Source organism: Macrobrachium rosenbergii, chromosome 26 (genome assembly GCF_040412425.1).
Source record: "Macrobrachium rosenbergii isolate ZJJX-2024 chromosome 26, ASM4041242v1, whole genome shotgun sequence".
NCBI lineage: Eukaryota > Metazoa > Arthropoda > Malacostraca > Decapoda > Palaemonidae > Macrobrachium > Macrobrachium rosenbergii.
In genome coordinates, this window is record NC_089766.1 from 11,001,008 (window position 1) to 11,018,507 (window position 17,500).

Sequence of the window (17,500 nt, forward strand, 5' to 3'; positions counted from 1 at the left end):
TTTTATTGTAATTTACAGATGAATGAAGCAAGAATTTATTCCCACTATCACTATATCGCATTCCGGTGCCCAAATGTATTGATAAATCACCTCAAACAAATAAATAACAAGAGACTTGAAACTGACGGCGGCAGTGAGATTTTTTGGTTCCCCTGAGGGGAGAAAAAAATGAAACTCTTCATTGTAAAGGAATTACGGAAAGGGGGAATTCATAAGGGGAGCATGAACCATCATCTTTGTATTTGGAGAGAGAGAGAGAGAGAGAGTGAGTTGTCGGCGCTCGGGTCTTTGATGTTCGCTCTATTGTGTAGGCTTGTCAGGGACAGTGTACTTGTGGGATTGGCTTTGGTTTAGTGTACATGTACGTACGTACATACGTGTGTATTATATTTATGTATGTATGTATGTTTGTATATATCTCAAAAGTGAACACATTAATGTAACTTTTTATGTATAATCTTAATAATTCATGTTCGTTCAAAGAAATCTCCTTTCATCTTTTTTTTTTCGTTCATGTATATCTTAAAAATTCATGTTGGCACAAACAAATTCGTATATCTCATGATTCATATCTCAAATAAATCACTCGCTCTCTCTCTCTCTCTCTCTCTCTCTCTCTCTCTCTCTCTCTCTCTCTCTCTCTCTTGTAACTTTTTTTCGTTCATGTATATCTTAAAAATTCATGTTGGCACAAACAAATTCACGTATATCTCATGATTCATATCCTTACAAATAAATCACTCTCTCTCTCTCTCTCTCTCTCTCTCTCTCTCTCTCTCTCTCTCTCTCTCTCTCTCTCTCTCTCTCTCTCTCTCCTTTACTTTCTTGTTCACGTATATCATGATAATTCTTGACACAAACAAATTCACGTATATGTGACGATTCATATTCGTAGAAAGAAATCTCTTTGTAAACTCTCTCTCTCTCTCTCTCTCTCTCTCTCTCTCTCTCTCTCTCTCTCTCTCTCTCTCTCTCTCTCTCTCTCTCCAGGAGAGTTGGGGGGGCGGGGTGTTAGCCCCATAAGAGGACGAAGTGCAGGACCCTTTGTCTGTCAGCGCTGACTCTAGTTTGATAGCATTGATTTATAGCCTTGCCATTCTTGTAGACCTAATTGTCCCAGGGCTGTCGTGATACTGCAGAGATTCGCTCGAGGGGTGACAGCAGGCAGGCGCCACTGGTGCTTCTGCCGCCATATTGAAACGAGGCCGGGTGTAATTAACTTCGATGTGTGTAAAGGGGAGGTCATTTGGTTATGTCGTAGGTGGAGTTTTTCCTTCACTGACTTGTCAGTATCTGATTTTTTTTTATTTATTTGGAATTGAAGCTTCGTGCGTCATAGATGTACATACATACAGTATATGTATACATATACATATATATATATATATATATATATATATATATATATATATATATATATATATATGTATATATATGTGTGTGTGTGTGTGTGGTTGTGTATATACTATATGTATAATTATATATAATATATATATATATATATGTATATATATATATATATATATATATATATATATATATATATATATATATTTATTTATTTTTAATGATGGTGATGATAATTATCATTATAATAGTGATGATGATGATAAGGTATATATTTTCCCGTGAGGATAGTTAACAAAGGTATAAATCAAAAGGTGTTATTTGTTTTTGATGTTTTGTATTTGATTATTTTTGGAGTGGATTTTGCATTATTATTATTATTATTATTATTATTATTATTATTATTATTATTATTATTAATTTTATTTGTTTTTACTCATTCGAAAGTTTTGTCTCTATTATTCATATTACTAATTTTTTTCTTTATATATTATTCTCCCTCCTCTACCTCAAATATTTTCTTTCTTTTTTTCTTCTGCTTTCCTTCAATACGTCTTTCTCCTTCATCCTCTTAATTGTTGCTTATTTCTCCTTTTCCTTCTCCGTCCCCATTAATAATTTATTTTTTCTTCAACCTTTACGTAATCCCTCTCTCTCCTTTACCTTCGTATTGATTTCTCTTGTCTTTTTCTTCTGTTATTCTTCCTTCTTCGTCCCCGTCATTGTTATTCATTTCTCTCTCTCTCTCTCTCTCTCTCTCTCTCTCTCTCTCTCTCTCTCTCTCTCTTTATTCTCCTTTTTCGTCATTGTTATTATTCATTTCTCTCTCTCTCTCTCTCTCGCTCTCTCTCTCTCTCTCTCTCTCTCTCTCTCTCTCTCTCTCTCTCTCTCTCTCTCTCTCAGTTCTCTCTCTCTCTATTCATTTCTCTCTCTCTCTCTCTCTCTCTCTCTCACACACACACACACACACACACACACACACACACACACACACACACACACACACACACACACACACACTTCCGCCGATTCAGGTTCGAATTTCGATAAATGTCATCGGACATTCTGCGTGTTCCATCTAAACTCATCCAACTCTTTTTTTTATTGGGGTGGTAATGCACTCAAGCTGTCACACAAGGGTAGCTTAATGCAGGCAGCTTTTAAGCTTATTCGTGCAGCTTAGCTTCATAAAGGGTCTCACAGATATGATCATCACGCCAGTAATATTTCGGGTCATCGATGTCGAATTGTGTTGGGTGTGTTCAGTACGTGGGTGGGTGACCAGTTGGGAATGTATTGGGTCACATTAAGGCTGGAAAAGGCCCCAGCCACCCTGTTGGTATTGTTTAAAGGTGTCTTTTAAACCTCAGTTTCGGTCACCCGTCCAAGCACAGATCAGCCTCAGCGGTGATCTAGCTGTCTGGTTATGTTTACCTTTATAAGAATTTTATTTATAATTATTTTTTGTTATCTTTTAAGCCAAATCCTTTTTAATAGCTATTTTGTTATCTTTTAACCCAAATCCTTTTTAATATTTTTTTAAATTATCAAATAATTTTTTTTTTATCTTTTAACCTAAATCCTTTTTAATAATTTTTCGTATTTTTTTTACCAAAATGCTTTTTAATAATCTTTATCTGTTATCTTTTAACCCAAATCCTTTTTAATATTTCTTTTGTTAAAATTATCAATTTTTTTCTTTTAACCTAAATCCTTTTTAATAATTTTTATTATCTTTTTACCCAAATCTTTTTTTTAATAATCTTTATCTGTTATCTTTTAAACCAAATCCTTTTTAATATTTTTTTTTATCTTTGAACCCAAATCCATTTTTTTTTTGTCCCACCTCTCTCCTTTCCCCCCAACTTTATCGGCAAATATTAGTTGCTTTAATCTACGTCTAAATGTACCTCATTTCCTCAATATGCGTATATGCCCCGGCGTTTCATTTCCTTTTAATGTTTCTCATTTCCTTTTGTGTTTCTCATTTCCTTAGTTTCGCTCGGCTGCAGAAAATTTCTGTTCTTATTTGGTATTTTTTTTTTTTTTTTTTTAATTTTCGAAGTTTCCCATATGCTCTTTGTTTGCTCGAATATTTTAATTTTCATGGGACGGTTTTTATATATTTATCATATATCTCAATATAATTAATTTTATGAAATATAATTTCATAATTCATTTATTTTTTTCAAAGCTGTATTATTTTCCTTTTAGTTTGGTGAATAATTACCTTAATTAGTTTTCGTTTAATGTTGTTATTTTCTTCGTTGTCCCAGTGACGATTGTAAAGCTGCGTGCATAATCACAATTAATCATCACTGTTAACGCTCGATATCTTACAATAAAAGTCTTATTAATCATATATATAAAGTTTACTGATTATCAGGGCTGAATATCACATATCATAGTCTCTTGAATCACGCAGAGTTGCTAGTTGTAATTTATCACCGTTCAGTATTTCATGTTAAATTCTTTTCTATCAGAGAAGTTTTCATTTACTTATGTTTATCAGCGATGCTTTCTAAGACTTGTGTCCGTATTTATCAATATTTATATCATGGTTGTTTGTATAATTATTAATTGTTTTTAACAGAATGTAAATTTCCACACTAAGTTTATGAAGCACTTTTGAGTTCATTTATCTAGACAACTGATGAGCTCTTTGTTTCTCGTGTCAACTTACATATATATGTAGTATACGATTATTGAGATCATTCAAATTCCTTGTATCTGCATAACTGATAATCTGTTAAGATTATTTGTTAAGCCCGTTATCATGTATCCAATTACTGACATTGCCTTAACCAAATCAAGAACCACTCTGCTGTGGATGTTTGTGTGTGTGTGTGTGTGTGTGTGTGTGGTATTTGCTTAATGAGATTATTAAACCCAGGTTCATCTGTCTTGATATAGATAAGGAGGTTTGATTTGCTTGTAAGCTTGTTATCATGAATTCAATTATTGGGCTTATCGTTATGAAGTGGGAGGCTATACCCAGGAGTATATGTGTAATTATTCTTTATTCAGAAGATGAAACCTATTCATGTGGAACAAACCCACAAAAGGGGTCATTGACTTGGAATCCAAACTTCCAAAGAATATGGCGTTCATTAGAAAGACGTAACAGAAGGCATTGGGAAATTCAGAAAGAAGATATCACTTATTGAAAAGAAATAAATTAACAAATTAATAAATGGATGAAAATGTAAGTAAATTATCAGAATACAAGTTGAATCGTATTAGGGTTAGTAATCCATTGCATCTTTGGTTGTTAATATAATTATAATTTCATTTACCGTGACGACTGATAATCTCTTTTTTTTTTTAAATCCTCTGTTAATTAAGCATTTTATCAAGAGTTCAGTCATCCTGACAACTGATAAGCAGCCCCCCCCCACAACTTTTTTTTTTAATCCTCCTTTATGCATTTATTACGAATCCAGTTACAACCGTAGAGCCTTATGAAACACCACCGCTTTATCTGTTCCCCTGCGTATGTGTGTGTTTGTGTGTGTGTGTGTGTGTGTGTTTGAACGGAACGCCAAAATGGCTCCATTTGCTGCCCTTTTTTATCTCCTTCGTACCGAATTCAATTTTGTTAATGGGAGCCGTTGTTTGTTTGTCTCCCCAATCAGGATAGAATTCTATTTTGATGCTGAAACCGTTCCTGCCATTTATTTTTCCCCGTTTCTGCGTGTGGGGTCTTTTTTTTTATTTTTGTTTTTGGCTGCAATGAGGGGTATGTTTTACAGTGCGGTATTGTGTGATCACTGTGTGAGAGAGAGAGAGATTCATGTCATTTTTGTCATCGTTTTTATTGTCCTAACACCTCAAAATATTTTCTAAAGAGAGTGACTCATGTAATTTTTTCATCACTTTTATTTTCCTGAATCCTCAAAACACCTTCTTATCCCTTTAGATTTTATGGTTTATCATTTCTGTCGTCTAACACTTTCAGCCAACCTAAGTTTTCAATGAACAGAAGCAAACAGAACAACAGAAATGCCAAAAAACGTGAAAAGGAAAGCCGCTAACTTCCGCTGCAGTCTTTTTCTGGTCCATTTTTGGTTCCTGTTACCAAAATTCGTTTATTCTTAATAGTGTGGTCTGCATCTGGGCGGGTGTCATTTACGGCAACTCTTGGGAATTTTAGCTTTTGTTAGCGAGTCTTGAGCTGGATAAGGGGTTTTTGTGTGTAAATTATATTATACCTTATCAGAATAACTGTCAGCAGATATGTTCTCTCTCTCTCTCTCTCTCTCTCTCTCTCTCTCTCTCTCTCTCTCTCTCTCTCTCTCTCTCTCTTTATATATATATATATATATATATATATATATATATATATATATATATATATATATATATATATATATATATATATATATATATATATACTGTATATATATATATATATATATATATATATATATATATATATATATATATATATATATATATACTTGGAATCCATGAATTGGTTCTCCCTCTACTAGAAGTTAAGTTAAAGTTAAAGTCCTCCTGGGCCTCTGTAGGCTCATAGGGCAGGCGCTGATCTCCTGTTTCTTAGGCAGGGCGAAGGGGGGGACAGGTCCATAACGTTTTCTTAATTTATGGATAGAACAGTAACCCTTGACAGTGTAATCTATGTACTCAGAGATTATTATGGATACAAAAATTATATTAATCTAATAAATTTTTAAAAGTGCATTTTATTATTTGGTATAAGTGTGTTTCCTTATTTATAAGAATCTTATATATTTTTTTGTGTGTGAATGTTTATTTATTTTTTCAGTTAAATTTTGCCTGCTTAAGAACAATCTAAAACAATATTTATAATCTGATTATGTGCTGTATATGTGTATTTGGTACTTTGTGATATAATAAACAGTCATAAAATGGGGAATACAAGAATAATACCAAATGCTTAATATTCATACTTGTGGAAATTCGAATATTAAGGTCTAGAGTCAACTTAATTGTATATTATTTAATATTATTTTTATGCCAAAAGAACCTGTGACGAAAATCGACGTAAATTTTCTTAGTATAAAAGGCTCTATAATAATGTAAACTCAGATTGCATAGACATACAGACATTCACAGATATTAACTATTGCATATGAACGATGCCGTTTTCAAAGAGTCAATCGACAAGAAAAAAGATAAAAATCGAAGTTCAAATGATCAGAAAATATTACGAAATCATCCATCAATAATTGAAAACAGTCTTTACAGATCCATCGAGCGTAGACACATTTTACTTTTTTTATCTACTTATATATTTTTTAAAACATACCCTGAGGTATTATCGAGTCATGTCAAAAACTGAAATATATCCAGAATGATTGGAAGTTATCTAGACTTTTAATCTCTGCTTATCTTACGTAAGTGTACGTTTCTTAACCTTTAAAGAATTGCCTTCTGAAGTCATAGCAAGGTATTGGCAGTTCTATGGCTGAGGGCATTTTAGTTTCTATTATAGATATTATTCAAAAATATTTGCAAGGCTTCGTGACACTGAGTAGTTTATATCCTAATGAAAATATTAAAATCTTATTCAGTTAACCAGTTATTCACGATTGGGATATAATCCTTCTCCTTTTTAGTTTGCAGTCTTAAATATTATTAATGATTTTTGGCCGTTGTGAGCATTCGAGTTCCTAATCAATGCATATTCCCATGTGTTATTATTCACGATTGGCATACGATTCTACTCATCTCCCAATGTAAACAAACCATTCTCAACATCATCATTCTTCTTCTTCCCCATCAGGTGCAAAGCTCCGGGACGCTTCCTGGAAAACCTGCCGGAGACGTCTGTCATCGTGTGCTTCCACAACGAGGCTTGGTCCGTCTTACTCCGCACGATCCACTCCATCCTCGACAGATCCCCCAGCCACTTACTCCGAGAGATCATCCTCGTGGACGACAACTCCGACATGCGTGAGTATTTCCCTTCGACGTCTGAGAGATCCATTTGCGGCTGGGACGAGTGTTGATTGCATACTGGAATGGACGAGGTGTTTGTCTCTCTCTCTCTCTGCGTGTTCCGTATGAGGAGACGTTGGAATGACGTTGGAATCCAAAGGGATGTCATCTGAGATAAGCATTTTGGAAAGATGTCGTCACGGATAAGCGTTTTGTTTGTGATTTGTTTTGCTCGTGTTTTCGAGGTGTTTGTTCGAGAGGAGATACTGTAGATTTAGAGCAGGGTTAGAGCGTAGAGTGGTTCAAAGCTCTAATGTAGCGTGACTCGCTTTGGGTCGGAGACTGTGGCATTGCAAAGTGATATTAATGAATTGAACAATATATATAAAACAATTGAGAGATTACCATCCAGTTAGGGATAAGGAAAGCTGAAAGGAAATATTGCAAATTACATTTCATTTAAGACGGAGAAGGTAAAAGCCGAGTCTGTGGAAGGGAATAAAATAGAATTAAAATTGAACTAGGCACACTGAGGAAATGTGTAACCATGTCCACACACTAATAGGGAGACTGGGGCAAATAATATAAAAATGCAATTTTGTACTTTCATGATGCATTGATATACAAAAAATAAATTAATGAGAAGTATAAATGTCATTGCCTTTAAAAACGAAAGAATATTCTGTAATTGACCAAATGAGATTTTTGAAAGACATAAAGCGATTAATTTATTCAATAGATGAATAGATGGAAACCCATCGAAATATCTCCTTTAGAGAGAGAGAGGATGCATAAGTATAAGGCTAATTGTGGGAGAATTCTAAAAAAGTCTGGATGGAAAAAAGATTCCTAAATGAGGAGAGAGAGAGAGACCTAAAGAGAGAGAGAGAGAGAGAGAGAGAGAGAGAGAGAGAGAGAGAGAGAGAGAGAGAGAGAGAGAAAGGGAATGTATGAATATGGGGCTAATTATGGAAGAAGTTTTAAGACTGAAAAAATGGTTACCGGAATGAGAGAGAGAGAGAGAGAGAGAGGCATTTATCAGGGATAACGGCACGTTAAAAACCCATCCTTTTAGAATAGGAAGTCTGTTGGAGATCAGTGATTGGCCAGTCTCAAAAGAACCCGTTAGAACGGCCCTTTAATCAGGAAAGCTGCTTCTGAACGGTCCTCCAATCAGGAGGGCTGTATCATACCTACTTGGCCTGGTTCATAGAGAAGAAAAGACATCGTCTTGAGTCTCATATCTTGCAGAGCGGATTTAGGCTCTGTAAGGTTGCTCGAACGAGAGAGAGAGAGAGAGAGAGAGAGAGAGAGAGAGAGAGAGAGAGAGAGAGAGAGAGAGAGAGAAGCGCTCATAAACATGAGGCTTATCATGAGAGAAGTTTTAAAAAGGACTGAAAAAAATGATTACCTGAGAGAGAGAGAGAGAGAGAGAGAGAGAGAGAGAGAGAGAGAGAGAGAGAGAGAGAGAGAGAGAGAGAGAGAGAGACGCCCATAAGTATGAGGCTTATCATGAAAGAAGTTTTAAAAAGGACTGAAAAAATGATTACCTGAAAGAGAGAGAGAGAGAAAGAAAGAGAGAGAGATGCATAAATATGAGGCTAATTAGGGAGAAGTTTTAAGAGACTGAAAAAAAATGGTTACTGTAATGAGAGAGAGAGAGAGAGAGAGAGAGAGAGAGAGAGAGAGAGAGAGAGAGAGAGAGAGATAGAGTATGGGGCTAATTATGGAAGAAGTTTAAATAAGGACTAAAAAAAAGATTAGCTGAGTGCAGAGAGAGAGAGAGAGGGGGATGGAGAGAAGAATGAGGCTAATTATAAAGGGAATTTGAATGAAAGGGAAGAGTAAAAGGGGTGGGGGGGGAATAGAAGAAGTGACTGACATAAGCATTCAAAAAATGAGCTTTTGAATGATAATGATGGACATTAAAATTGATACGAGTGAAATAAGGGACCCTAATTATGGAGTGGATGGATAAAGAAGGGTTATACGGAATGGACAGAGAGAGAGAGAGAGAGAGAGAGAGAGAGAGAGAGAGAGAGAGAGAGAGAGAGAGAGAGAGAGGGTTATTTCGGCACTGTCGTTATAGGTACGTAATTATGTATTGTATTCGAGTTGACATTCACCGGCGGTGAGTGGAAATATCATAGGAAATGAATAATTTCAGTGAGAAGAGAGAGAGAGAGAGAGAGAGAGAGAGAGCAAATATTTAGAGAGATTAGAGAGATTAGAATACTACTTGTAGATAGTAATTATTTAGTATAGCTCATGTGACTATTGCCGGCAAAAAGCAATGAATAATTTTAAAGAGAGAGAGAGAGAGAGAGAGAGAGAGAGAGAGAGAGAGAGAGAGAGAAGGGTAACAGTACCGAACTGAACAAGAAAATTAAACCCAAAGTGTGTCGTACTTTGGGTGAAGATGTCTGAAGGAATAGAATGTTCCAGAGAACGTTCTCTCTCTCTCTCTCTCTCTCTCTCTCTCTCTCTCTCTCTCTCTCTCTCTCTCTCTCTCTGTAGTGCCTTTTGTGGGTCACTCTCGAAACGTTCCGCATCATAGCTTGATCTCCTTCAGGCCTTGAGATGCTGATGCCAACCCCCTTCCCCTAGAGGATCCATCTCGTCTTTTCTCCTAAATACACATTTGACCCCCTTTTCCAGGCTTGTCCTTCTAGCCTCCCCCCCCCCCCCATCCTTTCCCTCCATCCCTTCCTCCTCCTACCCCCTTGTCTGTTTCTCTCTCTCGATTTCGTCTATAATGAGGTTTCTGTCTGATACATTTAGATGCTTTATATTCAGTGGTTATGTATACATACAGTATATGCATATGTATTATATATATATATGTGTATGTATATACTATATATATAATATAATATATTTATATAATATATATATATATATATATATATATATATATATATATATATATATATATATATATATAAATTTCTGACTCACATCAGGATCGAACCCAGGTCTTTCAATTGAATGACAAGACCGCTGCCAACCAAGCCACACAAGTCATTTATTTCTGCTCCACACGTGATTGTGTGTCGAATATATATATATATATATATATATATATATATATATATATATATATATATATATATATATATATATATATATTATATATATATATATATTATATATATATATATATATTATATATATATATATATTATATATATATATATATATATATATATATATATATATATAAATAAATGTTTTAGAGCAAGTCTTTTAGGGTGAGGTTGCTAGCCCTTGCACTTCTCCACCCAATAATTATTGTTATAAAGGGGTCTAACTCCCCGCCCCTAACCACCAACACTCCTATTACCTATGTCTTTAAGAATGAATTTGATGCAAGCTCAGGTAGTATGTTTATTGCTCCTTAAAATACCAGTGTCTTTATACATAAGAATGAATGCTTAGTGTTGTGTACAATAACTTAATATATATATACACCCTCATCTTATGAGAGAGAGAGAGAGAGAGAGAGAGATTGGCGCATGCATACTACCAAACAAAAACATAATTAGACCAAGACAGGTTTTATGGGATACTGTCAAGCAATTAATAATGCTTATTTATTTCATCTCTCTCTCTCTCTCTCTCAGAATGTGAATTAATAGCGGTAGAATTTGAATCTGAAAAATTAGTGAACATTGTAATATATAGACCCCCTAATACTAAAGAGTTTGACATAATAATTGAAAAATTGGATGAAATATGTAGAAATCACAAGGACTGGACTATACTCCTAACCGGAGACTTTAACTTTCCTTTTGTAGAATGGAAAGAACGAATAGGAGACTGTGGTTGTATTTATACATATAAAAAGAGAGCAATAGTAGTACCCAGAAGATAAGAGGCAATTTGAAAAGCTATTAGATATGCTACTAGAACATAACATTCAGCAAATAAATCACCTACCAACAAGAAAGGATAATATTTTAGACCTAGTATTTGTGAATGAGGTGAACTATGTTAAAGAAATAATAGTATATAACACGAGTATTTCGGACCATAATGTCATAGAACTAACAGTCCGTTCCAGAACATACGAAAACAAAGAAAAGCAAGAGACGAAAAAATGGGAAGGATATGGAAAATACAATTTCTATAGTAAGAATATAAATTGGTCAAAAATAAATGAAGAATTAAACAAAGAATGGGAAAACATATTTGTAAGTGATGATATACAGGTAAATACCGATATATTATATAAAATATTAGAGGAAATAGTGGAAAAATATATACCGAAGAAAAAAAAGTAAGCATCAGTCACGAATTCCAAGAGACAGAAGGATCTTGTTCCAGAAAATTAGAAAGTGGAAAAAGCTCTTGCAAAAGAAAAGAATGCATGGAAAGTGATGGAACTAAAAAGTAAGATAGAAAATGCAGAACAAAAGATTATACAATCAAAAGAAAATGAAAAATGGAACCTAGAAGAAATGACACTACAAAATATCAAGCAAAAACCTAAAATTTTTTATTCATATGCAAAAAGATGAATAAAATAAGAGTAGAAATAGGCCCTCTAAGAATTGAAGGGCGATTAACGAATGAAAAAAAGGAAATATGTAACATATTAGCAGAAAGATATAAGAGTGAATTTACACCTAGAATTGACAATGAAGATAATGATACAGAAATAAGAGATGAAAATACTGAATACTTATCAGATATAGATATTACAGAAGCCGATATTGTGCAGGCTATTAATGAAATTAAAAATGGATCAGCAGCAGGACCAGATGGAGTACCTGCCATATTGTTAAAGAAAGTGGTTCATTCAATCGCAAAGCCGCTAGCAATATTATTAAGGCAAAGTATAGATACAGGCAAGATTTATGATGAGCATAAATTAGCATATATTACTCCTACTTTCAAAAGTGGTTCAAGACTAGAGGCAAGTAATTATAGGCCTGTGAGTCTGACATCTCATATTATGAAAGTATATGAAAGGGTAATGAAAAAAATATAATGAAACATTTAATGAAAAATAGATTGTTCAATATAGGACAACATGGTTTTGTACCCGGAAAAAGTACACAAACCCAACTGTTAGTCCACCATGAAAGCATATATAAAAAAATATGATAAATGAAAAAGATACAGATGTGGTTTACCTAGACTTTGCAAAAGCTTTTGACAAGGTAGATCATAATATATTAGCGAAAAAAAATTAGAAAACATAACATTGTTGACAAAGTAGGAAGATGGATAAAAGAATTTTTGCAAAATAGAAAACAGATAGTGATTGCAAACGATGAGAAATCGGATGAAGCTACGGTAATATCCGGTGTACCACAGGGTACGGTGTTAGCTGCATTGCTGTTTGTGATTATGATTGCAGACATAGACAGTAATGTTAAGGACTCAGTAGTAAGAAGTTTCGCAGATGACACAAGAATAAGTAGAGAAATTGCTTGTGATGAAGATAGGAACTCGCTACAAAAGAGACCTAAACAAAATATATAAATGGGCAGAGATAAATAGGATGGTATTTAACTCTGATAAATTTGAATCAATGAACTATGGTGATAAAGTAGGAATGCTATATGCATATAAAGGACCTAATAATGAGACAATCACAAACAAGGAAGCAGTTAAAGACCTTGGTGTGATGTTGAATAGGAATATGTTATGCAATGATCAAATAGCAATTCTATTGGCAAAATGCAAAGCAAAAATGGGAATGTTGTTCAGGCACTTCAAAACTAGAAAAGCTGAACACATGATTATGCTTTATAAAACGTACGTACGTAGTCCACTTGAATATTGCAATATAATATGGTACCCACACTACCAAAAGGATATTGCACAAATAGAGAGTGTACAAAGGTCATTTACAGCTAGAATAGAAGAAGTTAGGACCTTGACTACTGGGAAAGACTACAATTCTTAAATTTATATAGTCTTGAAAGGAGAAGAGAACGCTACATGGTAATTCAAGCATGGAAACAGATAGAAGGAATTACCGAAAACATCATGGAACTAAAATTATCAAAAGAGCAAGCAGAGGTAGATTAATAGTGCCAAAACTATACCAGGAAAATTAAGGAAAGCACACAGGACATTAATCCACCACGCACCAGCATCGATAATGCAGCGTCTATTCAATGCGCTACCAGCTCATCTGAGGAACATAACAGGAGTGAGCGTAGATGTGTTTAAGAATAAGCTCGACAAATATCTAAGATGCATCCCAGACCATCCAAGACTGGAAGATGCAAAATATACCGGAAGATGCGTTAGCAACTCTGGTAGACATCAAAGGTGCCTCACACTGAGGGACCTGGGGCAACCTGAACGAATTGTAAGGTCTGTAAGGTAAGGTCTCTCTATCTCTCTCTCTCTCTCTCTCTCTCTCTCTCCTAGCCCCTTCCACCCTGAGCGTTTTGAGTGGTGGTTTTTGGTAGCGGACTTTGTTTGGGGTAATGAAAGTAGGAAATCGCATTTGGATTTGTGATGTGCATGGAAATTGCCGAGTGGAAACGCGTTAGATTTAATTAAGATAGAGTTAGACATGCGAGAGAGCAACCCTGCCTAGAGGTGGGGAGGGCGGGGGTGGCACCGTCCCCCTGTGCCACGGTGGGCTATTGGCACTGGCTCCGGTTTTTTAATTTTTTTATTATTTTTATGAAGTTTGCTTGTTAGTGGGCATATCTCTCTCTCTCTCTCTCTCTCTCTCTCTCTCTCTCTCTCTCTCTCTCTCTCTCTCTCTCTTTATATAATATATATATATATGTATATTCTATATATATGTATATATATATATGTATATGATGCACATGTATATTTAGTATATATATAGATTGAGTATATATATATATATATATATATATATATATATATATATATATATATATATATATATATAGAGAGAGAGATAGAGAGTATAGAGAGAGAGAGAGAGAGCACATGTATAGAGTAGATACACAGACATTACAGACCTTACAAGTGTTCAGGTTGTATATATAGGTATATCAGTGTGAGGCATATTTGATGTCTATATAGAGAGAGAGAGAGAGAGAGAGAGAGAGAGAGAGAGAGAGAGAGAGAGAGAGAGAATTCATTGCATTTTATTTGTTAAGAACAATCCATGTATGTTTTGGCAATTGATGTAAAATCCCTTCACAGAACATGAATTGAATCTTACCATAGAATTCCTACCCTCATTTGGAAAAATATTGCTCAAGTATCACATATACCATGTATTTTAAAGAGATACCATCCATTTTCTAGGCGTCTTTGTGTAAAGTTGACAAGGGCACTCCAAGTGAATTTGGAAGTTTTAACAATAAGCGCAAAAGTTTATGCGTCCATTTTTCCTTTTTCGACTGGTTCTGATTTTCAGAGAATAAGCCAAATTTATTTTTCATATATTTCTCCCTTTATTTATGTCAGTGCGTATTTTTATATGCCTGTACATACATACACACATACATACATGCATATATATATTGTTTGTGTGTTTCTGTCTCTGTATGTATGTATGTATGTATGTATGTATGTATGTATGTTATATGTATATATATATATATATATATATATATATATATATATATATATATATATATATATATATATATATATATATATATATATATATATATATATATATATTTATGCATGCATACATATATGTATGTATGAATATAATATACAAAATGATAGTTAATTTCTCTATTTCCTCACCTTTTGGAGCCATTTACCACTAGAAGACTTGAATTCAGATTGGGAACAGATTTGACGCCCTGCCTCCCTCCCATGGTAGGATTCGAACCCACGCAAAATACTTCAGGGTTAGGTTAACCTAAAACAGAGCCATTCTCCAAACCAATTGCGTGTTGGTTCGAATATCGCCATGCGTAAAAAGCAGGGGTTTTTGTATGTATGTTTGTATGTTTGTGTGTGTATATATATATATTGTACGCTTTATAATCGTATACAGTATATATATGCATATGTGTATGTTTGTATGTGTGTATATGTTTACATACACTGGCCCACACACTTACACATAGCACACAAAAAGAGAAAGAGAGGGGCGGTTTTTGGATGTAGGTCCGACCAAAAACGCCATCAAATTAACACATTTATTTGAAAAGTGTATTTGTTCAGCTAGCTAGAATAATCGAATCACGCTCGATTTTATTTATTGCTCCATTGTTATTTGTTTTTACACCTAGCAAGCAAAGCTGTAATTTCTATCGAATTGTTATTGGAATATTTCGTATTGGAAGCTTGGTACGGCCGCGGAATTTTTGAACGTATGTGGGTCTCTCTCTCTCTCTCTCTCTCTCTCTCTCTCTCTCTCTCTCTTTTGTGGTAGTTTGAAATTGAAATCTTTGTTCCATTTTTAATAGTTTCCCTGTGCTGGAATGAAATTGTAAAATTACATTTTTGGTATTGCGTATTGCAAGAATTCTTGTTTTACAAATAGTTTTCCTCGTTTGAAATTGCCGTCTGTTCTAAAGTCCTTCATAACACGGGTTCGATGGCTAAAGGGGGAAGTGTTGAATTATTCATTTAATTTTCCATTTGGTTTTTCACAGGATTGCTGTTGTAATTGTTTACAAAAATTAGGGAATCGGGAAGTTAATTTTCAGCAAGTGTCTCAAAGTGACAGGATAGTGTAGTGAAATGCGGGTTGCAAAGTCCGTAGACTTTTTCATGGCTTTGTTGAAGAAGCTTTACAACCCTTGCGCTTTTCCACCCTTGTCAAAAATATCCCCTGTATTAGGTAGGTTGAATATGGACAAGAGATATATGAGGTTTAAATTATGAAGCGATATTCCTACACCTTGGATAATATAAACTTAGAATAATCAGGTGAAACTGAGACACCTGAGATTCAAGCAGTAGCAGGAGAGGTACAGAAGCCACCAGACTGTGTAATCCAAGTATTACTGATTTACACACGGCAAATATGGGAAGATGTGGTTTAACGAGTTTATGTGCTAGTAATTCATTCTCTCTCTCTCTCTCTCTCTCTCTCTCTCTCTCTCTCTCTCTCTCTCTCTCTCTCTCTCTCTCTCCATTAAAGTATAATTACCATACTATCTTTTCATCCCCAACACCATGAAGTGGCCTTTCATTACCGAGGTAAACGTTATTCAAACGAGTCCACACTCGTAATGATTTTGGAACAATTGGACCGTTTTGAGGGCGCTCGAAATGGTTTTTGAAAAGCTTTAAACGTGTCAGGATAGTCAGATGTTCTCTCGAACGTTCGAAACGTTTCGTGTTATGTAATGTCACTGTAACCTTTGAAATATACGATTTTTTACTTTTAATTTTTTTTACGTCCGAATATATTTTTAGCACTTTAAATAATATAGTATAGAATATTCGAGACTTTTTGGGATACTAAACGTTTTATATGACTTCATAACCTCTTTCTAACTAAATTTTAGCCAGGCAGATCAACCCCATCATCTTGTAGCTGTGCTTTTTTAACACCGGTATCCTTTTTTTTTGTAGCACTTCAAACAGTTTGGAATATTCACAACGTTTTTGGGATCACTAAACGTTTCATATGACTCCAGAAACGTTTTTACCCTAATTTAAATTTCATCCGAGCAATCTCATCATCTTGTAATTATGGTTTTTGTAACATTTTAGTATTTGAAACAGCTTGGAATATTCAAAAGTTTCTCTTTTTACCCTCTTTAAATTTTAGCCAGGTAAATCAACCCCCATCATCTTGTAATTGTGTGTGTTTTTCTTTTTTTGTAACATTTTAGCATATGAAACAGTTTGGAACAATCAAAAGGTTTTTGGGCCACTAAACGTTTCATGTGACTTCGGGAACGTTTTCACCGTGCTTTAAATTTTAGCCAGGTAGATCAACCCCATCTTCTTTAAACTGTAATTTTTATAACGTTTTAGCATTTGAAACAGTTTGGTATATTCAGGCGTTTTTGAGGCACCAAAAGTTGTATACGACTTGAGAAAAGTTTTTCACCCTATTTAAATATTAGGCAGGCAAATTACCCCATCGTCTTGTAGTAATCGTCTTGCGCCTGCAACACGGCCCAAGCATCGTACTCCCTGATGACAAACAAACACCAGTCCCCTTGTCAGCAGAGCAAACGTTGCACCATTCAGGACGCCTCGAGCCGAGGGCTCGCTTGATTTCCACTGATTATAACAGTGTGCCAGGTTGTAATTATTCGGAATTGTGCCCCCTGTGTTTCTGGCGCTGTTT

At 34.7% G+C, this 17,500-nt stretch overlaps 1 protein-coding gene across 23 annotated transcripts in view; it reads left to right on the forward strand.

Moving 5' to 3' along the window:
• LOC136853022 (putative polypeptide N-acetylgalactosaminyltransferase 9) overlaps positions 1–17,500 on the forward strand; it is a 344,125-nt gene that overhangs the window by 238,667 nt on the left and 87,958 nt on the right. For all 23 annotated transcript variants that reach the window (XM_067128181.1, XM_067128186.1, XM_067128197.1 and 20 more), the window contains exon 4: positions 7,121–7,290. In XM_067128181.1, coding sequence (XP_066984282.1) covers positions 7,121–7,290 — 170 coding nt within the window. The remainder of the gene's footprint in view (positions 1–7,120; positions 7,291–17,500) is intronic.